The sequence below is a fragment of the Anas platyrhynchos genome, chromosome 4, assembly GCF_047663525.1.
Source record: "Anas platyrhynchos isolate ZD024472 breed Pekin duck chromosome 4, IASCAAS_PekinDuck_T2T, whole genome shotgun sequence".
In the NCBI taxonomy this organism is placed as follows: Eukaryota; Metazoa; Chordata; class Aves; order Anseriformes; family Anatidae; genus Anas; species Anas platyrhynchos.
Window position 1 is genome coordinate 27679295 of NC_092590.1, and position 26278 is coordinate 27705572.

The 26278-nt window shown below is 36.2% G+C and overlaps 2 protein-coding genes across 6 annotated transcripts in view; one reads left to right on the forward strand and one right to left on the reverse strand.

The window, feature by feature from the left end:
- CEP44 (centrosomal protein 44) lies at positions 1–12670 on the reverse strand. 3 transcript variants are annotated; one of them, XM_027456397.3, is made up of 11 exons: positions 12531–12670; positions 11290–11439; positions 10490–10637; positions 9384–9530; positions 8047–8154; positions 6287–6445; positions 5713–5922; positions 2928–2997; positions 865–992; positions 566–603; positions 1–188 (listed from the first exon to the last, which is right to left on the reverse strand). In XM_027456397.3, the coding sequence occupies exons 2-11, from the start codon at positions 11376–11378 to the stop codon at positions 131–133; spliced, it is 1155 nt and encodes a 384-aa protein (XP_027312198.1). In that variant the 5' UTR covers positions 11379–11439; positions 12531–12670; the 3' UTR covers positions 1–130. The 3 variants fall into 3 exon arrangements, with proteins under 3 accessions (XP_027312198.1, XP_005027517.1, XP_071893390.1); XM_005027460.6 differs by having other exon boundaries at positions 12269–12547; XM_072037289.1 differs by lacking the exons at positions 1–188; positions 566–603; positions 865–992 and adding an exon at positions 1043–1065.
- FBXO8 (F-box protein 8) overlaps positions 12660–26278 on the forward strand; it is a 19059-nt gene continuing 5440 nt past the window's right edge. The window contains exons 1-3 of one of the 3 annotated variants that reach the window (XM_027456398.3): positions 12660–12794; positions 16845–17181; positions 19446–19572. In XM_027456398.3, coding sequence (XP_027312199.1) covers positions 16853–17181; positions 19446–19572 — 456 coding nt within the window. In that variant the 5' untranslated portion in view covers positions 12660–12794; positions 16845–16852. Of the gene's footprint in view, positions 12795–12937; positions 13154–13624; positions 13734–16844; positions 17182–19445; positions 19573–26278 lie in introns of those variants that run through there. The other 2 variants (XM_005027462.6, XM_005027461.6) reach the window with 2 other exon arrangements.

The following is a 26278-nucleotide window of genomic DNA, read 5'->3' on the forward strand; positions in this document are numbered from 1 at the left end:
TGCATTAAAAGATATTTATTGAAAGGAGTATAAGCACCAGCAATATATTAAAAATTTAATGCTGTACAAACATACATATTAATTTTGATATCCATAAGTCTACAGAGACCAGGTCTGAAGACCTGTTCTTTCAAGTCTTCTCAGAAGCCTTACTTGAGGTTTTCAACAATTCTGAGGTTTCTTCTATTCTGAAAATTAAAAAAAAAAAGTTTACACACTCACACATGCTTATTAAAATACAGTAAAAGGCAAAGTTGCTCATTCCAGAAACTTCTATCAAAAGATACTATTCCTTGTCAATCAAACTCTAAACACTCTTTAATCTCCAGTTAGTACTAGTAACAATGCTTTCTATTACTTTTTAGAAACCAAAACAGTGACTCATCCCAAAAATACAGAACTTTAAGTGGATTTATTATCCAGTGGAGTCATAAGGAAATGCCACACCTTATGTAGAGACATTTGAGGTTTGGAACACATATGTACGTTCTCCATAAGCCTTAGTCCAGTCCAGTACAACTCCCTCCTGGGAAATGAATTCCTGCTGCCCTTTCCTATTACTTACATTTTACTTATCCTTTCCATTCTTTCTCTTGTTGTCTCCTGCAATTTAAAAGCAACAAGTTTAGTGAACTCTTCAAAGCTAACATTCTTCAGATGGACTTTCAACCTGAAAAATTCATTGAGAAAATGTAACTTTAAGCACTGTTTACATATTGAAAGGATTTTTATGAGACAGACCTAGACATAGTTTTGCATAGTTTCCTTGTTTTTCACTTGTAGTATATACAACTAAAACGAATGCTTACTTGTTCTCTTGACCCCACAAAGGAAATCAACTAAGCACTTGCCAGTTTTACTTACCTTTGAAATGTCTGTCAGACCATGAGAATTAATGGTCATGGCTTTAGGAGATGCGTCTGTGGATAATAGTGAACTGTATCCAGACGACTGATGAAGACTCTCTGGCATCTCCTCCTTCCTTTCTGTATCTATTGAGAAAGACTCATTTTTATGTCACCTTTGCCTTTTTGCTCTCTTACTGCAAGGTCAGCTATCAAATAGCTTGATTTACAGTATGTAATAACAGAAGAGAATGCATTGTTTAGAGAGGGAAAAAAAAGCTACTATTTTTTTTTCATTTCTTAAAACAAGGGTAGGTAGAGTATATTATGTATAACACAAGACCAATTCCAAAAAGATCATCTAGGAAGGCTACCTTTTATCCTGATTACAGTAAAATCAACACATGAACTTTAATTACTGGATTGAATATTAAGAGTAATTTCAGAATGTTCACATTATTTGTATTGTGAATCACCTGTTCAAACATGTTTTTTAATTTCTGCAAGGTAACCTGTCTTTTAAGCAGCAAAAATATAAAGTCATCACTTACTTAGCTAAAAATAAGTTTTTTTGTCTCCCTAGCTCTGCTCCCATTGGACTAGTTTTAGGTCTGTTTCTGATGAATGGGTGCTGCATGCTATCTTCTACTTTGGGAAGGCTTTGATATTCTTTAATTCAGAATAGTATTGTCAGGGAAAATTAAATTTAGTACTTAAAACGAGTGTTTGTGTCCTTATTTTTAGTCTTACATCCATCTACAGATAAAAACTCTGGAACATGTTCAGCTACACTACTCTGTACTTGAAATGTATTATTTTAATCAATTAAAATTAACAAGTGTTCCTTCAATACAGTAGCGATTCATGAAGAGCACTACAAGCAAAAAAATGCATTCTGAGTACTGCATATCCTCAATATAAGCATCAAGACTGGCTGCACAGCCTTTAAACCTACAATTTTCTGAATCATATTTTGGAAAATCCAGATTAGTTCTCTAAATCTGAAAACATAAAGGTTACCTTTTAAAGACATCAACCTACTTGCTGACTATGACGTCCTCAAGTGTCAATAATAAATCACTGAACATACAAAAGCAAGTAAACAAGTGGCAAGGTTTGTTTTTGTTTGTTTAAGTCCGTAAAAAGGTCTGTAAAGAGGCCTTCCAAATTTCCAAGGAAACTGAATTACTCAGATTAATATAAGTAAATTCTTAGTTTCCTTTCCAGTCTCTATCTAGTATCCCAGAAGGGGACAAAAAGGCCTAATAAATGAGAATACAAAATGCAATACTCTATAACTAATGGTTATAGGGATAATAGCCACCATAGAGGAGATGGACCAAATTAAAGTGAGGAAACATATAGGCTAAGAAGCTACCATTAATAAATAAGAATTACTTCGGAACTAGAGAATATTTTTAGTTTTCTTCCCACTTAACACTGTTTCATTGACTTCTTGTGTATTCCAAAATTTAGCAGGAGACTGAAAAAAAGGTTTTGCTGTGGTATTCAAGATAAGAAAGCTCAGTGCAAAAGCTAGTGAGGATAGCTGTTTTTTCAAAAGGGATGAAACTACAGAGAACGTTCAGCATAGATTATAAACAAAAAACTTCAGTTTTCCCTGAGCCCCTTTATAAGTAAATAGAACTTAAAGCATACAACTATTTTAGATATAATAAACCCATGGCAGCAAATTTATTTTGTACTTGAAAAATTTATATTTTTTTTAAAAAAACATTGTAACTGCTTTGAAGTGCAGCCAACATTATTACTTTTCACAGCTTTCACTCTATAGCACCTTAAATTTGCATTTGAGACTTTTGGTAGAGTGTTATTTACAACTAAATTAATATGCCATGTATTTGCATTAATAAGTTTAAAACAATTGGAGTAAATACAGCTTCTAAAGAATAAATTAGAAACATTAAATTGCTAGCAGATTCATTTCTTATCTGAAGCATGCATTTAAATTAAAAGGTCTCTAAATCACAACTGTCTAGTTAAAAAACACTGTTTTAGCCAAGGTCAGCAAGAAGTGCTTAGCGTATGGCTTAATTTAAAAAAAAAAAAATTAATACTCACCAGGAGAATCTGGAAACGTATTAGAAGTACGTTCTTGACATACATTGCTGAACTCTGATGACAAGTCTCTCTGAAATACAAGTTTACTGCATTTTAGCCTTATATCCTGTTTAAGACATCTTTTGACTGAACAAAGTTATACGTAAGTACCAAATATGCATGCGTGTGCTACACCAATCCAAGTATGTTGGCACTACACAGATATGAACAGTTACACTGTACTTAGCCTGTGCTAACAGTTATATCTTGATGGTGGCTGCTGTGAAGCTTAAAGTAAGCAAACCTTCCACTTACAGTTGATAATCAGAAATGCAGCTCCTGAAGTCCTAGAAATCACTGTAAAGATGAACTGAAATTCATTTCAGCTAAATGGTTAGAACTCAAAAGTCTAGTTTAAGCTAGTTTTTCAGGCTCCTAAATGAGACCGTTATTTTCTAGAAAGGTTCTCAGTTCCACTCAATCTAGTTTAGAAAAGGTTGTTCATAAACAAGGAATCAAAACTGATGTTCTACTCACAACAAATATGTCCAATTTCCTAATTTCAAAGTTTAGGAAAAAACTCAAAAACAGACTTTTTTTTAAACCAGTAACTATTATTATAATTTCAAATCTCACCCTGCAGTAAAATATATCACTTTATATACTGGACTAACTGTATCAGTTTACAGGGAATTATATCCAAGTAAATGAGGAAGAATTAGTAGGTGTTGTGTGGGAACAAGCTGAAGACAACTGCAATTAAGAGAAGGCAGAGGAGAAAAAAAAAAAAAAAAGATTATCTGCACTGACTCCTTCTGCCCAATTGCTTTCATTGAACAGATTTGGCAGCTTTCAGATTTTCCCAGAGTTAAATGCACAGCTGCTGCTACTTTGGCAGCAGTGCAATACAGATCTTAGAGTGGTCCTGCTATGTTGGCTAGATGCCAGAAATTCCCTGAAAAATGCAAAACTAAGAAGAAAGCAGTAATTCTGAATTGCTTCTGTATCTACGAAGAACAACTTGGATGGAATTTCATAAAAACAAAGCAGAAGCAACTCTCTGAACCAAAGGGTTATTTCTTGGCAGTTTTCAAGAGACTGTTGAAAAAAAAAAAAAAGTTACAGTTTAAGACTTTTTTTTTTATGTAAAAACTGCTTCTTTATACCACAGACAATACCACAGACAAACCAAAATCAAAATTATTTCTGCAGATAATTTCTTACAGTAACATCTAGTAGAGACATGGAAATTTTTGAGTGGTATTAAAGATTTTCATAGCAGGTATTCCAGATATCTGAACTACTTCAATACATATGATACCAGAGTAATAATAAACCAAATTTACAGAAATTAAGGAAAAAGACTAATTTGAATCACAAGACTTCCCATTCTGCTGTCAAAAGTAGCCATTGAAACTCTTAAGCAAAAAAAGTAATTGATAATGTCAGTCATTACTGTCTGAACTACAACCTTCAGAAATATGCCAGCACTTAGTCTGAACACTTGTCTATTTCACGACTTTCTGTTACTAGCACACTTTCAAGAAACACAGGAAAAAAATATTAAAATGTCTTTATACACTATATACAAGTATTAGCGACATTTTCATACTGCAGGACCAGATATACACTCTGAGGTCCTGATTACAAGTAAGTTCAACATTCTTACACCTACAGAAAAATGAAACACTGATCAACTGTATTTCGTAAGTTTTCAACTTCTGAAAAGATTCTCCTGGTATCCTTTGGATACACATGCAAATACATTTTGAAATCAAGCATGCAATGGCAAAATTGATGCTATGGGTCACTGCAGCTCAAAACACATGCACATATATGAAATTATGTAATGTGTGTCTTTATACAAAGGTGTTTCAATACCATGAGAAATAAGACAGTCTCAATGTAAGAAAACACCTGATTTGCTCTGACATATATGTCAAATACAGCCACATCACAGTTACAGTACCTTTTCACATTTAAAAATACAACGAGCATCTTCAGTAAGGCTTAAGAAAATGGGAGGGAAGAGCAAAAGGGAGAAAGACCAGTTAGGCTACAAATTTACAAGATAGCCTCAAAATACCAGTAGGACTAAAGAGGGAATTAACTTTTCCCATTAACTCTTTATTTTCCATTGTACCACTTATTTTTGACAACTTTAGATATATAGAATGAAGACAATCTTTCAGATGTATATGATTAGAGATCAGTCTGGAGAATTAAAAGATATGAATTCAGCTGAATCAGTGGAAAAAGCACTACGTCATAAATTACTGCAACAACAATTGCAGTCCAGTATGAGATAAAATTTGATGATATGGACCAAAAAAAAGCAAGCTTAAATGTACCCCTAACATAATGAAATCCTCCACTACAGAAATGGTATGTTTTCAAAGTATAGTATAATTACAAGTCTACAAAAGCTTCCTTCTAAAAGTTCACTAACAAATAAAAACCACACATGGTCATTACTCATGAAAATACGCTGAGCTATACCTGCTGTTCCTGAAAGGAAACCTTTTCCAATGGAGAGCTTTACTTCAGAGCATGAGAAAGCAACAGAACTACACAGTTAAAGAAAAAAAAGATCACCAACTCCATGAACAGCACTTGAATACAAGATCACCCCTACAAAAATAGGAAAGGGCATACATCAGGAGGCGAGAAAAGCATAAACAGGCTGTAAGTGCCGTGTCTGGCAACACTTCTGTTATCTGGTAACGTCTACATAACACTAAAAAAAAAATATTTTGATAGTTATATCTGCCTTTTTGTTATAGAAGAAAAATGGAAGCTGATATACCTTTCTGGACTGCACCAGTAATTCTGTTTCAAGGAGCAAAACTCGGCTCAACAAATTATTCCAGTCCTTCTCGTCTATAGTAATCTTTCCTTTCAGTCGCTCTTCTACAGCATGTAGCCTATCTTCAATCCAATCTAGTTTATGAAGCTTCTCCTGGCAATCAGCAAGCTGGGTCCTTAGGAACTCAATCTGAGAATTATCTTCTATGACCTGAAAACACGGATAAGAACACATTCTCTGATTTTGACATAGATATAATTCATAGTTTGATCAAATAAGCTAAGTGGAATTTTCCTCATGTTCAACAACCACATTGTGCTACGTTTAGAAAGTAATCTTTTAGAATTGTCATTAACAGCATTCACAGAACTAAGCTTTTATAGAAATTTAACAGAATTGTCTCTTGTAAAGACAAGAGACTTTGACTTTTTTTTATCCCCCCTATCATGTTATGTATCTACTAGTTACATTTAAGAAGAATCCAGCTATCTTTTTTAAAGCCTCCCCTCTTTAGAAAAGTCCCATAAGAAATATTAAGAATACACATGGACATCTTAAATAAAAAAAATCTTACTTGTTCACATTTAACTTCCACAACATCATCATCTATGCACAATTCTTCATTACCTCCCTCGTCTGGAAGGGGTGGTGGATGAAGCGGTGCTGAACAAAGGGGCGCTGGATGAAGGTCATCGCTAACTTCACTCCCTGAGTGCCGTTCTACTTGAGGTACCTTTTGAGCATGTAAAAAAAAAATCATTGGTGTTGATCATTACAAGAAACTGCAATTCCTCAGACAGGTAACAGAAAAAAAAGATCTATCACAAAAAAAAAAAAGGCCAGGTGTTTATCTAACAAACTTTTCCCAACTGGCTGCAAAACATAGAAAGTAATTACAGTTGAAGTTTTGAAAAGTAATCACATACATGTGAAAGAATTGTAAAACAAATATTCACACCATTTACCACAGCTACTGAATACCCTGGTATTTCTTGAATGGTACTGAAATCATTAATTGCCTTTCTTATTGTATAAAAAAATCATTAATGATTTCTCAGGTTATTAGATTTCAAAGTATGAACGGAGGCATGAAACAATACAGTTTTAACATTAAAACTACCTCTATACCATTCAGAAAGAAAAAAAAAATAGAACTAGGAAGCTTGGAACTCTTTTCCTTGGCTACTGCCGAAGTAGTCCTATTAGCTACATGTTTCAGTACCTTTGAATACTTTCCTCCAAGAGAGCGAAAGACAAATTCTGCCCTTCTTCCCAAGTCTTATGCTCTCTACCTCTCACAGTACAAAATACCTAATGATTAAGAATCCATAATTACGAGCTTTGTGCACTATCTAAACACTTGCAGATTACTACGTGTTTTAGTGAAGCTGGAATTCTTTTCTTCAAGGGAATTCTCAATATACTTGCACACATACCTGAAGAGTAAAAGGTGTTTTGAAACCTACATTGAAACCAGCACGTCAAGCCAAACACAATTCAAACTCCAAAAAGGATGTATATTGTTTTTTCCCAATTGGATCTTCATTTTGATTACTGTTCCTCCTTTTTTGTATAATGCAACTAATAGGTAACAGTACTAGATTGTTAGTATCGAGACTGAGATCAGCTGCTCAGTAAAAGAGAAACAATTTTTTCTGTAATAGCTTGTTGTGGTTTAACCCAGCAGGCAGCTAAGCACCACAAAGCCATTCACTCCCTCCCTCCCAGTGGGATGGGGAAAAGAATTGGTAATGTAAAACTCGTGGGTTGAGATAAGGACAGTTTAATAGGACAAAAAAGAAAGAAACAGTAATCATAATAAATAATAACATGTACAAAACAAGTGATGCACAATGCACCTACTCACTGCTCGTCAACCAATGCCTAGCTCCTTCCCAAGTGGTGGCAGCCCCACCAGCCAACTTCCCCTGTATTCCCCATTCAGCATAATACCAGGAGGTATGGGACATCCCTTTGACTACTTTGGGTCAGCTGCCCTCCTCTCCCAGTTCCTTGTGCGCCCCCAGCCCCCTCATTGGCGGGGCAGCACGAGGTGCTGAAGAGTCCTTGGCTCTGTGCAAGCACTGCTCTGCAGCAACTGAAGCACCAGTGCATTATCAGCATTGTTCTCATCCTAAATCCAAAACACAACATCATACCAGACACTGTGAAGAAAATTAACTCTATCTCAGCCAAAACCAGAAATTTTGAAAAAGATACCTAGTGTGATCAAACATTAGAAGTTAAGTGAAAGCACATATTCTAGAAAGAGCCTGGGAGATGAGATTATAAATCAGATTAACATTTAGACATACAATGTAACTACATTCATACCTGTTTGGAATTCACAGCACTGCCATTGGGACCAGCAGGGACAGTACCACAGTTTGACCATATTTCACACTTTAAAGGTCTGAGTTTCTTCCTCATTTGGGATTTAACCTTCAAATTGAAAAGGGGGGTGGAGGGTGTGTCATTAACAGGCACAGCACACAAAGACATTTAAACCTCTTCAATACAACACTGTCTAAATAAATTATATACTAAAGTAACAGACAAAAATAGATGTTAGAATGGATGCATTATACTGGTAACACCTACACAAGGCTGCAACAAAGTTAGTCACAAGTGTAAATGACAACTTGCAACAAAGTTCATAGAATCACAAAGGTTTGGAATGGAAGGAACCTTAAATATCACCCAATTCCATCCCCTAGGCAGGGACACCTCCCACTACATCAACCTGCCCAAAGCCCCATCCAACCTGGCCTTGAACATTTTCAGGTATGGGGCATCCACAGCTTCTCCAGACAACCTGTTCTACTGCCTCACCACCCTCAGAGTAATTAGTTTTATTCTAAATCTTTTATCCTAATCTTTCAGTTTAAAACCATTTCTCCTTGTCTTATCACTACACTGTGTGAAAGAGTCCCTCTCTCCTCCTTTCTTGTAGGTCCCCTCCAGGTACTGGAAGGCTATTCTAAGGTCTCTCCAAAGCCTTCTCTTCTCCAGACTGAAGAAGTTGAAAGACTTCAACTTCAGGAACAAAAAAAGTATGTAATTATGCTCCCTAAAGTGACAAATGAAATAAATACAAGTTCTGAAGATGTTATAAAATTATATGAAACAAACTCCTGTAAAATACAAAGACTGATTTTTTTTTTAATCAAGATGTCTTTAAATGTAACATACAATGATAAAAATACTTTAACAATGTCCATCAAACATGATTAATAATCGGACTTAAGATGTGTACCACCAAAACACAAACACAAGTTCATGTTTTAATTAAATGTTACCAGAGCTTCAACATAGCAGAGGATTTTGCTTTGTTTTTAAAATCTACCTGTAAAGTCTGAGTTACATAAACATTCACTATGTTGAGAAATACGGAAGATACACTACCTACCATAAAGTTAAAGTATTTGATTAATCTTTGTTTTAGTAATTCTATTTTGTTTATACACTACAAAGCATTGTCAGTTTCACATCTTTTGTATACCCAACAGCACTCTAAAAATCGTAGGTGGAACTTCATACTAATTTTCCCCCTACTTTGACTACCAGTAATGCTTCATCTTCAGATAAACTGATCTTCACCTTCTACCTGCAGCACCAACAATACGTCAGAAGAAACATACCTCATAATAAAGTTACCATTTGATTAGTACCTTATTCAAGTTACTTAATTCCTTATGCTTTTTCACCACGCAGTTGATAATGTCACAAACAATCTGTATTTTTCGCTCTGCAAAGCCAAGCTGAAGAAACTGCTGTTTTGTTAAAACTGGTTTATATTGAAATTGATCTCGAAGAAGCTGCAACAAAATAGAGTTTGCTTTCAAAAATCACCATATAATTTATTGTAAAAATAGCCTGCTCAGGTTCTTATCTTTCTTTCATTCTGCAATTCAGAATGAATCCTTTTTTCATTTGGTTGTTTACATACACTCAGCTGTTTCTTCTGGCTAGATTTTCAACACACCTCTTCCAGAAGTATTTTGTTCACATCACACTTGCAAAATTTATGTCAGTCTAAAACATTAAGTTATTATAGATGTTAATTATAAAAAAAATTAAACAAAAACAGCCTTTCCACAGTGAATGCACAGTAACAGTTTGTACTGATATCAGCAAATGAGTCGGAGGCCTAACTAAGGCTCACATAGAGACTTTGTAAAGGATTCTCTGCTATCCTCGTATGGAATGCTAGTATGAATAAGCCAGTACTAGTTAATACATCCAGTCTCCATTTATAAAACATGCTTATGTCTACATTTAAGAATATGTAAAATTATTTTGATTCAGCCTAAAGAATTTTATTTGATTACAATTTATAAACTCTTAAGAACTAGACTTCTAATATTAATTTGGCATGATGTTTTAAAATAAAGACACAACAAAGAAACAGTTATTACAATTACTGACTTTTACTTTTTTTTTTTTGCTGGTTATGATTTCTTCTAAGGTCACTTCTCTCTACGTAACTTATTGTGCAACAAATATTTACATATTCCTCATACCTAAAATAAAACTCAATTATGTTACTGCGTCTATGACTGTCCTAAAATTAAAATTTGAACAACAATATCCTTTCCTATTTTCAGGAAAATCTAAATAAAAACTTGCCCTACATTTAGTCACTACTCATCTTAAATCTTAACTGAACTGCAGTTCCTATTCACTGCCAAAAACTTTTACTCTCACTAGATGTTTAGTTTTTATGAGGCCATACGCAAAATTGTGTCTCTTTTGCAAAGAATATGAAGATAGATACCTTATAAATAGCTTCAATAAAACGCAAGTCACTCTTTGCTGTAAGCTCCACATCACACTTTACCAGAAGTTCTGCTATTTGAGTTGAGAAAGATGTAAAACAATAACTGATGATAGGTAAAAATGAAGTTGGATCACCCTTCACTAACCTGTTGAGACACAAAAGTATTTTACATATCAGGAGATAACAAAAGCCCTTAATTACATGATTACAAACATTTTACTTGAAAGGTGTTTTAATACTGCCAGCATGTCACACCCAAGTTGTACTGTTTCTTCTTAAGTTTTTCCTCTAGCTATCTTGAGTCACAGGAACTTACCATGTATCTCATTCAGCAGTCCTTATTATTATGTGTAAAACTTTTGAAACAATGATTTTGTGTGACCTCTCATATCATTCTAACATTGGCAGGTCTAAAGCCCAAGAGCATTTCTAGCTCAGCGTTGAACACCTTGTTTGTGATTTTTACATGATGAAAATTCCTGAGGAAAGTTTTGCTAGCACTTACAAAGAAATAAGGAAGATGACAGATTAATCACAGAACAGGAAAAAAAAAAAAAAAACACCAGAAGAAAGAGCAGCAAGATAGTGGTAGACGTTAGAATTATTCTAAGGATTGCTTAGATGAGCAAAATTGCACTACCTCTAGTTAAAGTCCCTATTTATCAAACCTCAACTTTTCATAGACATACCCTCTGTGCTTACTCATCACTGGATGCAAAGCTAGTATTTATACATATTTTCTTTACGCATCTTGCTGTCATCATGTATTAGCATAGTTCATTCACACTGCTACTTACATTGTATAATCTACATCTCTTGGATAATTTAACAAGCGAAGTCCTTGTTCTATTTTTCTTAGACTTCCTTTTAGGTCTCCTGTTGCCATTATTCCAAATTCTATTCTTCTTTCAGATTATGAGATAGATGTAATATCGTACACTCTCCCCCTTTAAAAAACAAAACAAAACAAAACAAAAAAAAAAAAAAAAAAAACATTAAAAGTACTAAATGCAATAGAATTATCATTGAAATTTAACAGGTGTCTGCTCATCTTTTCTACAGGCCTTTCCAAAGTGTTACAATACAGCTCAGAGCTATGGCTCAATACTAATAATACTCATCTTCCTCATTCCTTCAGTATCAGGATCAAGTAGCAATGCCTAATCCCATCAACTATCAGATCTTTAAAAACAGAGATCTGAATGCATGTCAAGAATTTAGGACTGCCTAAATCAACTAAAAATGAGTGAATAAGTTTCTTTGCTGTTTCAAATCAGACAATACTTCTCTATTTAGATGATCCATTAAGAATGCTTAAAGTTGTTCACGGGGAAGTGTAGCAACAGGCTGCCCAGATACTTCAAGATAGGACTAAGCTAACTGGAACTATGAGCAAGAGGTCCAGCTCAACCTCTACGTTGCCACGCTCAAGCTGAAAACCTGCTTTTATTATGAGCTTTGCTTCACACTACAGACTCATCTAATGACACAAAACAAACTACAAAGAGGTGCCTCTCTCTGCAGAACTATCCTGCAAGGAGGACTGCAAGAAGAAAAAAATGACAACAAAATAGAACCAACAATGCAGGAGATCACCAACACCCAGAACAGCTTTTTCAAAGGGATAAAGTACAGAAAATGTATACTTTTAAAGCAAGCAGTACTGATTAGTAAGTTCTCAGGTGGAGGTCGGGGAGACTGAAAAAAAAAAAACCTGCCATGAGAGATCTAAAATCTGGCAACGGAGAGTTGCTGTTTATCCTTCAGAATAATTACCATTATCCTTCATGATATTTCCCCAAAAGCCTACATAAAAGTAATGATTTCAGCTGTGAAGCCTTTGAGCAGAAATTTATCATTTGCTTTTCTGCTAGAATCGGGCAGATGACTGCCTGGCACTATCTTCATGGAAAAAAAAAAAAAATAATAAAAAAAAAAGGCTCAAGCCTGCAGTCACGACGCTCCGTTTGTTTTTATTGTTATTACTGTGCCCCACGGTGCTCAGCCCAGTAACCCCCGGCGCGGCCCTGGCACTCACCGCCCGCCTCAGGCGCCCGCCGCCGCGCGGCCCAACGGCCGCTTCCGCTTCCAGCGCGTCCCTCCGCCGTGACGCCACTTCCAGCAACAACAGCCCCAGCCCGGCAGGAGACGCGGCGGCGGCGGCGGCCTCCCTGCGCGCCCGAGGGGCTGCCGGGCTCCCCCCGCCTCCTCCCTCCGCCCAGCCCCGCTCTGCCCGGCGCGGCCCCCGCCCCGGCTGGCAGCGGGCTCGTCGCGGCGGCGGTTGGGAGCCGAGCCCGCACAGGTAAGGGGCCGCGGAGGGCTGCCCTCGGCGGGGCAGCCGGCGGCAGACGGACGGGCGGCGCGGCCAATCGGAAGCGGCGGGCAAACGGGAAGGGCCAATGGGGGCGCGGGGGCGTCGCCTCCCCCAGAGTAGAAGGGACCGGGGGGGGGGGGGTCGTGGGGTGCCCGGGGGGCTGCTGCGGGGCGCCCTGCCCGGGGGTTGGGTGGGCGCTGCACGGAGCCCCCGGACAGCTGTGCGCGGCCCTGTGCTGGGCGTTATCCGGCCGGGTGGCGGCCACCGAGCCCCTCCGGTTTAGCCCGGGCAGCGCTCGGCTCTTAGCGCCCGGTGTTCAGGTCTCCGAGCAGGCTTTGGGGAGCCAGGTAAGGGGGCGAGGCGAGGGAGGCGCCGTTCGGGGGTGCGCTGCGCACCCAAATCAGGCGTGGGGCAGGCACAGCCGCGGCGGCCAGCGCCTTGTAAATAAGCTTCACGTTGTGTTCCCTGCCTACGTCGTGTGCGCAAGCCATCCAAAGGTTTCCATCGTTAGGTAAAGTTATGTCAGTTGGAGGGTTGGTGCCCGCATTTGAGCGACTTACTGAACCTGGAGGCTGAAAATGGGCATTCAAAATAATTGGAAAATATACTTCTGGGCGCCATTGCGCCAAGGGCCATGTAATAGCAGGGAGTCAACTCACTGCTGTGTTACGAGTCAGTTCTCACAGCGTTTATCCAGGATTACCGCAAAGCCAAAGGCATTGCTTGATAGGGGAAGGGGGACGCGATCCAACAGACATCCAGCATGGCAGCTGCTGGGTAGCCGCGCACACATTAAAGCCTGTCAGTTTCCAACAGCCTTTCTGAGTGGTTTGGGTCGTGTCTTCCCGTCATCTGAACATCTTCAGTTGGTACTTAGAGCATCAATTAGAAGCCTGTTTACAATATTTCTGCAGCGGTATCGTTTGTGTAAGTATGTGAGTACGTTACAAGAGCTCTAGTTTCTTGATAGTTTTGTTTGTTTGTTTTTGTCTCAGAGCCACTTTTTTGTGTTAAATAATTTAGAAGTGGTCGTGTTGTAAGTGATGTGTCACGCTTAGTGTTGTGTAGGGTGATAAACCAGCAGCAAGTGTTAGTGCTCTTGTTAGCTCGATATTGCTCAACAGAGCATATTCTGTGAACAGGAACTGCTAGCTGGGTATTGCAGTAAAGACAGTAAGCTAGCAACTGAAATTTGGATGTGTAATTTCCTAGGTAGGAAATCTTGATCACCTGCAACCATGACCAAATTCTTTACAGGTTCTGTATACGAAACAGAAAGATAATCTGACCTTGAAGTGGTTTGAAAGCTATTATAAAATTGCTAGATCTTTACCAAGCACCATAAAGTTTGCTTGATAACTCACTGGGCGCAGCCTTTCTACGGTCTGTTTCATATACTGCTGCTGTTCTTTCTGTCTTGTCTTTTTGGTATATTACAGTTATGCAATTTGCCACAATATGATCCCTAATGTACCTCAGAGCCTTGAAAATTTCTTGTTGCTACTTTTTTTTGCCTTTTATTTATATGGACATACATAAAGTATGTCCAGATCATTAGTGCTTTTGAAAGACTTCTTTTATCAGTTTGCAGTTAACAAACATATATAGAAATGTAGCTTTGCTGTAATGATGGAAACTAACATCAGAGTAGATGTCAAAAATACTAGCAAAATACATTCCTTAATTTGGCTTACAAAAAACTACCTTAATGAGAAGATCTAGCAGAACTTTCTTTTCTCTTTACTTGACATACGCAGTTCACGTAGGTTTTATTATTTCTTACTATGTAAAATGTCATGTTTAATATTTGAATGCTGTTGTATTTTTTCTTGCTTATATACATTGCCTAGCAAAATAGGAATGCCATCTTAATTGAATCCTCTATTTCACCGATAGTAACCCTTTTTGAAAGGCTGTATTTGCTCAGAAATTTTATCTGCACTTTTCATCCCCTAGAAAAGTCTCCTCCTAGCTCCTGGCTCTTGTGTGGCCTACCCAAACAAACTGGTTCTGAGCTTCGTTCTTTACTGCACAAATATACCGTGTCTGCTCTTTCCAGCAGTAGAAGCAGCAGCTGGAGTTGGGAGTGGCAGGAGACTTGATGGGTTTATGCTTGTAGTCCCAAATGCCAATTCTGGCACACCTAACATTGATTCATTTAATAGCTCTTGACTTTATTGCAACAGCACTGGTGATCCTCCTGTGGGATTAACATTCCTTCTCCTTGGAGAGATTTAGCTGTTCAAAGACAGAAAAAGGTAGCACTGAGTAACTGCAGCTCTGGGAATCATATTGCTTTAAGAAAAAAAAAGTAGCTACCTCTTATTTTAATCTAGCTGGGCAATTAAAGGTGTAGGCAGTTCTTTATCTTGAATATGTGTTTAATTTACATCTGGATTTTGTAAACATCAGCACAAATTACCAAGGGCTTTCCATTGTTTATGCTCTTTTTTTTCTATATTTTCTGTAATTTCTCCATTTTCATCACTCACCTTATCTGTGGCCTGTTTCTTTCTGCATATGTAGAACAGTTTCCATCCATTTCCAACTTTTAACACTTTTAAAGTCCCATTCTTAATTCCCTCTGCTAGTAGAATATAAATAACTTCAAATGCATGTGAGATCCTAACAGACCATACGGGTTTCTTTCTCGAAAGCCAGCATCAGGATCTTGCAGATTCCTACTGTGATTACTTGGAGTGGTCTGTCATTGTAGCAAAAGCCAGAACATTAGATATATCACCATATACGCACTACTTGTGATGGGATTCAGACAATATTCCAATAATGAATTAGTGTGATATATTATCCTTTAATTTTCCCTATTAGTAAATGCAGGTTATTACTGAAATTTGAATTGTGGCTTTCAGAAATCATCAAACCTGAATAGCATAGAGGATCTGTTGTCTTTATTACAATCTGCAGCCAAGTTTGACAAAAATAAATAAATAAATAGATGCAGTGTACAAGTTGTGATAAGCAAATACAGAAGCCAGTGAGGTTTTGTTCTTTGTGTGAGGTGACGTTTAATCCTGGCTCTTACATTCAATCTAAGTACTTCTGGGGTACCTCTCAAGGGTTTGGGATATGAGATCGTAATGCAGACATTGAAAAGGCTGTAGAGAGGAACAGCAAAGAGAGGAGTAGACACCACCTTGTGTTCCAATTAAGACTTCCAGGCTTTCAAAGCAGTGGCCTTACATTTTGGAGAATTGTTCAACACAGTAACTGAACTTACTGTCACAATGATTTCAGAATTCAACCTCAGTGTTCCCTTAAATTTATCTTTTTCTTTTTAATTTTTTTTTAAAGCACTGTCACAAAGAATAAAATAAAGAAAAGAAATGCTTAGGTAGGTCACTGTGGTTCCTACAGTTTTCAGGATTTTCAAAAACTTTTTTCACTTTACTTTTTTTTCTTACCTTTCTATGTTATCTACCAACCATCTGGTGGATCTTTTATAAACCAAAGGTTTTGAGTTCTCACAAACAAAGTGAATCCTTAATATATAATCACTGAAGTAAGTTAGAAATATTGTAGCTAAAAGCCATTCCTAAGTTGTTAAGTGTTGCCTTAATGTCAGCCTATTTTTATGTGCTTTCCAATCCTGAGGACAATTTCATTTTTCCTTACATTTTATAGCATTTCAGTATTTCTAAATAAGCTTTTTTAATTACATTTAAAGGAAGCATGAAAAAGATAATTACAAATGCTCTGCTGGTTGAGTCTTCTTAACTTGCATCAGACATAAATAATCTGTGATACTGTTTGCAGAAGTTTTTTTGTTAATTTTGTAACTCTTGAAGCAAGGAAACATTTGGAAAAAAATCTTCTAGTTTCTATTATGATTTTTGTTTCCAGTATTTATGTAGTTGCTTCTTTGTAGACAGAATAAACTGTCAGCATAACTTTGATAAAAGTCACTTTTTGTTATTCAGAACAAACCTACAATTTTAATTTTCTAATCTGACCTGACTCTGTCTTACAAATATTTTTAAATATCTGAGAATGTTTAACTTGTATTTTTATGTCCAACAGGCTCGCAGATGGGTCAGGGACTCTGGAGAGTTGCTAGGAACCAGCAACTGCAACAGCAAGGGTACAGTGGACAAGGCTATCTTACCAGAGAACATGGCAGGAGGATAGCTACTAACAGTGTTTCCAATACAAGCCACCGGAAACAAGCCCAAGGAGGCATTGATATCTACCATCTATTAAAGACAAGAAAATCTAAAGAGCAAGAAGGATTCATTAACTTGGAAATGCTGCCACCAGAGCTTAGTTTTACCATTTTGTCATACCTGAATGCAACTGATCTCTGTCTAGCTTCGTGCGTCTGGCAGGATCTTGCTAATGATGAGCTTCTCTGGCAAGGGTAAGCAAAACAAACAAACAAAAAACTGTTACCTGGAAATAGTAAAAACAATTATTAAACTTAAATGTTGTCTCAAAATGCACTTTGTGTTGTTCAAACCTTAGCAAAGGTTTTCTAAGTTAAAAGGAGAAACTTGAGTACAGTTTTAAAATGTTATTCTGGATTTGTAATTACTATAAAGTATTAGTAGATGTTACTGTACATGCAAGTGTGCTTGGTGTAAGCATATATGTGTATTACTACAAACCTGTTGTTTGATTATATCATGGGGAAAAAAATGGACTTGTCTTCCCTTTTGTATTAACTCAACACACAGCTGAACTGTTTGTATTATTACTTCTCTGAACTTCAAATAAATATCTAGCTCAAGCAAGCAAATCTATTCAACTGAAGCTCCAGGGAGAAAGGAATGAGAACTCATCTACTTTACTTACCTTAGAGCAACCTAGGCATTTGTATTTGGAAGACAGTGACAGAAGGAACTGGGAAATAAAAGGTCATTTCTGCAAATATATCATGTAATTTCTGCAGCTGAACAACAGCTGAAATGCATTTATATAATTCGCAGAGGTAATTCTGCTTGTTTATGTGTCCAGGAAATAAATAATGGAATATTCTATCAAATAAAATAGTATAAGATCAAAATTGAATTACAAGCACCATCTTTGATATTTGGTGTTTTACAGCACTAGGGAAGAATCATATGAAAGTATACCTAGCTTAGAGTAGATGGTCAGCAGAATGTGTGTCTTCTTTCACAACATAGTTTTACCCCTTAACTGACAGTAAGTAGTATTTATGTAATAAATGGATTATTGTTCCAGGTCCTGTTTATTTTCTTTTCTTTGTGCTCTATGTTTTTTCCTTCCGTCATCTATTTATTTGCCCATCTGCATTTGAAGCAGTTTCCCTTCCTATTACACTTTATGAACTTCAGTAATAGAATAATGCAATTATTTCTTAGTCACAGTTGTTCTGTTGTTGGAGACTGTTGTCTTGACAGAAAATAGGAATTCTGGTGAAGGTCCTGCTAAGCTTCTAAGTTTATGCACTTAACATTTCAGTAGGTTGTACTGTTTTTGACCCTTAGTATGAAAACCATATAAAACACAACTAGATTTCCAGTACTAAAGCATAAGTATACTATAGCTTCTTAATTAAACAATTGTATGCAGTGTATATTCTTAGCATACAGGTAGAAAGTGAATTTCCCTCAGAAATATTTTGTACATTATATATATATTGTATATTATATATATATGAGGTATTTCACAGGACAAATATATATACATTTAGTGAAATCTTCACAAATATTCCTCCCAAGCATAAAGTTTGGTGAAAACCTGTCCTTATTTAGCAAATTTATAAAAGTCTCAGTTCACATAATATCTGCAAACATCTTAGTTTTTAATATTCCATTTGTATTGGATATGTTTGAGTTTAGACTTCAGCAAGTCCTGTGGTTATAGTTCTGAACTCAGTCCAAATGGGACTCGGGTTCCTGATCTGAAAACCATTCTTTCACATTCTCAGTAGTTACCTGCTGAATTCTGACTATTGTGGTCAATTATTTACAAAACAGATGCCTTAAAGCAGAACCACAACTGAAATAAGGAATCTATATAACAAACGAAGTGCCTAGTAAGTGATAGTTCAAGGGAAGTTCAGACGGTGTCGTCAAAGAAACTGGGATGAGGGACAGAAACTGATGAAACTGATACAGAGTCAGGGTGGGATAGAAAGAAAAGAAACTGTGAACTAATGGAAAGTATAGATGAAATGTGCATGGAGTGGTGGGGTTGGATCACATAACCCAGACTGGTCAAGACTGGAAAAAGGACAGGTAGAAAGTAGTGAGTTGGATAATTTGATGCAGATGTGGCATCTCACTCACTGCAAAACTGGAGCACAAGAAAATAAACACAATTTTTTAATCTCTGATACTGCTGCAGGAGAACAACTTGTCACTTGTTACCCACTGTTCAGATACTAGAGTTCCAGAGGTCCCAGCTGTGTGGATGTCATTATGAAGCCACCTACTGGGATGCATTTTTGAGATTTCATTCAAATACACCAAAACCTGCAAAAGAAAAAAATCATATTGAAGACTTGAGCAATACACATGCAAAAGGCTTAAGAAATAAGTGTTAAAATCAACCTTTTACTGTTTGGGTGTTTGGTTTTGCAGCATTGATTACATTGATTCTGTAAATATATGAAACACAGAAAATAATTTTGATAATAGACTAATTCTGTTTTCATAGGTTGTGCAAATCCACTTGGGGTCACTGTTCTATATACAATAAGAATCCACCTCTAGGATTTTCCTTTAGAAAATTGTATATGCAGCTAGATGAGGGCAGTCTCACCTTTAATGCCAACCCTGATGAGGTAAGTAAACTGTTGCTGACAGTAATAAACAGTTTAATTATGACTGTTGTTTTATAGACATATTAGAAGCAAAGTTTTAATAGGTATTTGTTCTGTAATAGGACTGGTTAATAGTAAGATACAGCCCCTTCTTGATCTTTTTTGCGTATGGTACCTGTGCACATCATTTATGTGGCTTGCCTCTTAAATGCTCTGTACCATAGTCTGACCTATGGATGCCAGAAACTCATAATCACGTAATGGCATGGGAACAAGGGGAAATCCTAACTGAAGAGGTAGTGCGAAACTTAAAAAGGGTACTAACATGCATACATAAACTAAAATGCTGCTTCTCAGTATGGATTTGATCACACTTAGTTGACTTCATGCAAAGCAGGATGAGGTGTAAAGTGACAGCAATTACTTCTGTGACAACTGCAATTTCTTGTACAGCATTTTTAAGCTTTCACTGTCAAGGAATGCATCTTGAAATATTATGGAAAAAGATTTACTGCTGAACTACCCAACAGATCGGTTTGACTTCTGTGGACACTTGTTCTGCATAAACCTAATCTTCTTAATAGTATGTAATGCCATAAATTTATTTTCAAAAAAATACCCCATGTCAAGCTAAAAGGTTTCCATTTATTAATTTATGTAACTAGCTGGGAAAGTCAGTTTCTGCCCTCTCTCTGTCACCTTTCAAAGAAGAAAAGAGCTTGAGAGTAGACAGCTTTTGCTTGGGAAATACACAGTTAATGCCAAAGTGACAAAGAGAGTCTTTTGTGTACAGAACCAGACTCCTCCTGCTTCATGTTTCCTAGGAAGAGTTGGTAGACAGTACTGAATAAAAGGGAATATTAACTTCCTGCATATGTTTATACATACACAAGGAAGTGGCAATTGAATAAATCCAAAGTAGGAAAAGAATTAAGAGTAATGAAAAGATATACTTCCAGGAGCCAATAGTTCACTTGGCTGATAAGATGCAGAAAACATGAACTTATGACCGCAGGGTGACATAAATAAAGCAGTCATATGAATCATTACAATAATGGGATTTTGTTTAAATTCATGCTTTACCTCATATTCTGCTTGATAAAGAAACACACTACCTTTATTAGTCACAAGTTATAGTATTCTGTAATTTCTCTCATAGAGCTCTGCCTTGAACTTTGATACACAGTGCTGAGATGTCTTATCAGCATCTTTCTGCTCGGGTGATAAGCATTGATTTTCAGCAGGATTTTAATGAATATAGTAATAAATGTAAAGCTTTGCAAATGAAACACAATGTGTTTTCAAGGATATATGAAGCTTTAATTGGCAACAGCCTTGCCCACACAAATTTTTATTTGCCTTTCAATTTGTTTTAGGATAATTTTTCATTTCATATTTCAGTTTAAAATATACTGTTTTTAAGTTTTTAATATAATGTTATGTTCCAACATAATTTAAAGCAATTGTGGTAGGTTTAAAGTAGTTGGAGCCATCACAAAATGCACTGAATAAAGGTGTTGATATTTTTCAAGGAAATGAAGATGAGCAAATTAGAGATATCATAGTATACCTAAACTAGATATTAAATTTGTTATGCTACGTTCCTTCTGGTTTCATTATAGTTATATTGTACAGTGGCAATATGAACAGACTGTGTCAGGCCTAGTGAGAGATTAAAGCTTCAGGATATCTCCTAAGGGCTTCTGTTCCTCTCTCCCTGTGGAGCACCATAGCCTGGCAGGAATCATTCAGGGCCTGAGTTTCAGGGGAATTCAGATACCATTGCTTTTCTTGTTTACAACTGTGATATTGGCAGAATTATTATTATAAGGACACTGTGACTGGAATATATGATATGACATTCCACTATGACAAATTGTGTCATGGAATTTCCTGCCAAACTCTGCTTTACATTTGATAACAGACCTGGTCAAAGTACTATAAAAATAGGAATATTTACAGCCACAGGAGCAAGATTCTCCAAAGGACACCGCCCATGTCATGAAAATGGGTAACCAGGCTCCACAGCAACAGCTCCAGAGCTAGCGGTGGCTCACGGGGTAGGGAAGAGCATCTACACACTTTGTGGTAGGATTCTCTGGTTAGCCATTGTTGTGTGCATGGTGTTGTGATATCTGCTGTAATTTAATGTATCGGTTGTGTGCATGAGCTTGCATAATTCATAGCAGGTGCTCACATTCAGCTGAAAGGATGTGCATAATCACACAATCTGAAAACCTTCCTATGCATGTTTGGTTTGTGTTCTTTTGTTTGTTGTTTGGTTTTTCATCATAATGGCAGCACCACTGTAGCCAAGATTTTGGAACATTTTTTTGTTTTCTTTTGGGAGAAGGGGTGCCTTAGTGTTAGTATTAAGACTTGAATATGAATATTCTGTTGTTTAATCTGCCTACATAGTCTCTGCTGTATTTTATTCTAAAGAGTGTATGGCATATGCAAAACGTTCTTCATGCAGTGCTCATTCCATATCATGTATGCTTATGACTCAGAGCTTGTAAGCAACCAGAAGTTATTTCCCACTTTTTGTATAGTGTTTCTGACTCCCTACAAAATATACTGTCAAGTTTATTACACGGGGCTATGCTATGGATTTTAGATTGGAAATGAAGGTGGAAAAATACTTTGGTCAGGAAAGAAGATATAATTTCTGTTTCATTCTTGATGATAGCAGTTCTTAAAGATTCTGCTTGATAGCATTTATTTATATGGATTTATTAGAATCTGGACTGTATTCAAGCTCTCAGCCTTCATAGAGGTCAGGATATCCTTTATGTAGCATAATAACAGCATAAATACAGTCAGCAGAGACAGTGTTTACAGTGTACTTGGCTTTCCAGTTTTATGGAAATTGGTTCATTCATTACCAACTGCCCTTACTTTTTACTAGGGATGTGAGTTTTCTATTCTTGGTTATAAATGAATTTTTAGTGATGTGCATAAAGCTACCTTACCTGGCTGTTAATTATAGCTAGGCTGTAGATGATAGAATATTTACTGTGCTGTACATTTCTAGCCAAATTTTTGGAACAGTTATCCCATTTCATAGTGATCTACTAAGCAAGTCAAGGATGAGATGCATTGATTTATTTCTCCTAAGAATATTAAAAGTATGTGCATGTGACAGGGGCAAGAAGTTCTATGTGATTTCAACTTCCTTTCTAACTATGTGAAAAGGTGGAATGGATGACAGAGTTGAAACCGTTTTGAAAACTGTCCTTTTAAGTCAAAGAACTTCAGTCATCTAAATTACCAGTTATGGAAGCTGTGTAACATGAAAAATATTTCTACAATTAAAAGATTGCATCACAAGTGTGTGTCACTGAGACTGTATTTTAAAGACATGCCATGAAAGAGGCTGTTGAAGTGGATGTTTTATATTGTGTCCACATTTGTCACCAAATGAGTAAATCACTGTATGACTTGATAACTTAGGAAAATAACCTTATAAATACCTACTGGAAAATATAAAATTAGTACTTGTGTTCTGTTCTGGAAGAATCACCGTGAAATGTATTAAGATACTGTATTTATGTAGAAAAGAAACATAAATAATAATACTGTACATTTCTAATTATCATTTACTAATCATGTTAGTGTTACCTAGAAGCCCCAAATAGAAATTGGGGATAGAAAAGGCCAGGGGCCTTTATTTATATACAAAATAAAAGCAGAGTCACTGCCCCTCAGAAAATCATCTATATAATCAAGCTAGTAGTTATACTTGAATTCCCATATTTCCTAATCATTTATTAAGAGTGTTTAAATTTATTTGGTGTTCAAAATCCTCCTTTTTTTTTTTTTTTTTTTTAAATATAGCACAGTCGTCTAGAAAGAAATCTGCATTTTGTGTTGATATTTACATAATCCTACCAAAGCCTGGAAAAGTCAACTGAAAATGCTAATGTTGATATTCTACTAGCGATTTCCTTAGTCACCTTTTAAAACTACGTAAGCTGAACAAATAGAGCAGTGTACAAATGTTTATGTCAGATTTCAAATATTAAATGAAATTTGTCTCTATTAACAAATATATTTGTCATATATTTAGCTGTAGTATTTTTAAATGTCCATTAGGTAAAAAGCATCATCTCCTACTTCTGATTTGGCAGACAATTCCATTTAAATATTAATAAACAAAGAATGTATATGTGTAGGAGGAGAGGAAACATGATTTCAGAGAGTTCTGTGTTACCAACTTAGAGTACGGTTGGTTTGCTTTGTATGTGTAACTAAACAGAAAAGTCCAAGGCAACTACAAATGTTTTAATGTTAACTACTTTACTGAAAAATTCTGGAAGTACTATTATGAGAGAATAAAATCAATGCAAAAATTAAACCAATTTTGTAAAAGAAAACTTTTTAATTTGTAGCTGTCCGGTATGGATATAAATGAATGGAAAGACTCTTGGGAACTAGAGAAAGTAAGCTAGAGGTGTCAGTGCTGTAACAGAATAGGTTGGTAATATAAGCATTTTGTGAAAAGCTTATTAAATGCTTTGGGAAAAAAAAAAAAAAAAAAAAGAGCAATTATAGAAAATAAGTTACGTAAATACAATGAATTACTTTTCTTGTAACTATTGGGCTATATGATTGCTGTTTCCACATACAATCAAAGTACTCCTTCATCCATGAAGATTTTATCCAGAGCTGGCTTCTTGGCCATGAAAGGCAAGGTATCTTTAAGGCATCTTTCCTAACTCTATAATGCTGAGAATATCATAGGGACAAACAGGTTCCTTGCAGAACTTTGAGAGCTGCTGGCAATCTAGGCTGTTGTGCTGTTCACCTAATTACAGTTCCGCCAAACCAGCTCATCCTGCTCTATTTCTAAGTGTTAAAAAGACATTTTCAGACCTGGTGGATAGTGGCTCAGATCTGCCTAGCTGAATTCAGTCAAACATTACCTAGAAGAATCACCAGATGACTGAAAAATAATATTAGCATAGATTTTACTAGCATGTAGGACTACTTATTTCAGCTACTATACCTGCCACAAGCAACCATTCTAGCTTCCTAAAGGGATTTATTTGAGATGTGGGTTTTGAGAGGAATACAAGGCAGTGTTTACAGTGTTACAGAAAGCAGATTTGATGACATGCCTTAAATCTTGAAAATAAATTTAATTTGCTGTGAGCCAAAATTTAAGAACTTTGAAGAGAAATCTTCAAATTTCTACTGCTGCGAAGTATTTGTGGTTGCTTAGGAAGAAATAAAAAGCAACTAAAGATGATGGCATGCGTTGAAGTGTATTTCATTTATACCCTGTTTATTTGTGAAAGAGATGAGGAAAATGAATAAAGAGACTGCATTCACAGAGAGATATTGTTAAGAGATTGTGTGTGGTGGGGAGAGAGAGGGAATTAAGAGACGGGATAAAAACGTTTTGCAAAGACTCATTAGAGTATCAGATAAGGATCCTACACTGAGTTGTAATCTAATACACAAAAGAAATGACTTACTGCTTTTACTGACACAGAAAAATCAATCCCCTGTTTGTCTTAAAGTAGATGCTGTTTTCATGTTGTTTCATCTATGAAGTGCCAGGTATTTTCTGGATATGTTGCAGAAGTGTTCGTTAAATAGCTGCAGCATAAATGCTTTTAAAAGTAGAGCGTTACTGAAACTTCTTTGACAGGGTCCAGTTTATATTACCTTAAACAAGCACTTCTTAGTGAAGCAAATGCTAAAGTCTCATTAAGTCAGGATATAAGTAAAGGAGGCATAGTTAAGCCAAAAGTGTAAAGAATAGTGAAGCCCTGGTGTCCTGCTGTTAGTCACATACACACCGCCAAAATACTTGAGAAATTAATAAGAGGTTCATACTCATTTTGGTCTCCCATTTTTACATTCCCATTTACCTCTAATTCAAGAAAGTACTTAACCATACATTGCCCATCCTTATTTCAAACAGACTTAAATATAATTTAATTTGGACTTAAATGCAGACGTATAATGCAGTACATTTCATTACTGTCACAAATAAGAATTCTTAAAATCAGGCACTAAAACTTCTGGTTTATTTTTTTCTTAACTGTATAAAACCTTTATATTTGTATTTATTTTGGAAAACATTCTTTTAAAAATAAAGTATGCTTCTCCACTGCTATTTTTTGTAAATATTAAAAATTATGGACTGGTTAAAAAAAAGGTTAGATAATACTACATGTGTTTATTGGCTTTTCACTTGTCATGGATATCTTAGGTATCTGACTCTGTATCTCAGGGCATATATTCTAATTTATTTTTTACTTGATATAAGTGAGATTTTGTTTTACTGATCCACTTCATAAAACATCTTTCCAAACCTATGCTCAGTACTTTATTTCTTTTTTGAGCAAAATTGCACAGCACTGGGAAGTTAGTTTATAGACTGAACAGGTTTCCCCTACATGTTTATAGATGTAATGTATACAATGTAAACTAAAAGGGCAGACTTACAAAAAATAGTGGTCTCATTTCAGAAGATTTCAGAAGTGTTTAAAGGTGATACAGATAGTGGCACTACCTCGGTGTACGCTGCCTACACTGAGATGCACTCCCGTACACATTTTACGTTATTTCAATGTTATGGTGTAATAGATACTGTAATTAAAGAACATTAAATTTCTGTTTAACAAATTCTTAAAACTGCTCCCACTCCCTGGCAAAGTGAAATGAAGCTAGTTTGTTAGATTTTTGTTGTTGGAACATTTGAACATTTTAAAAA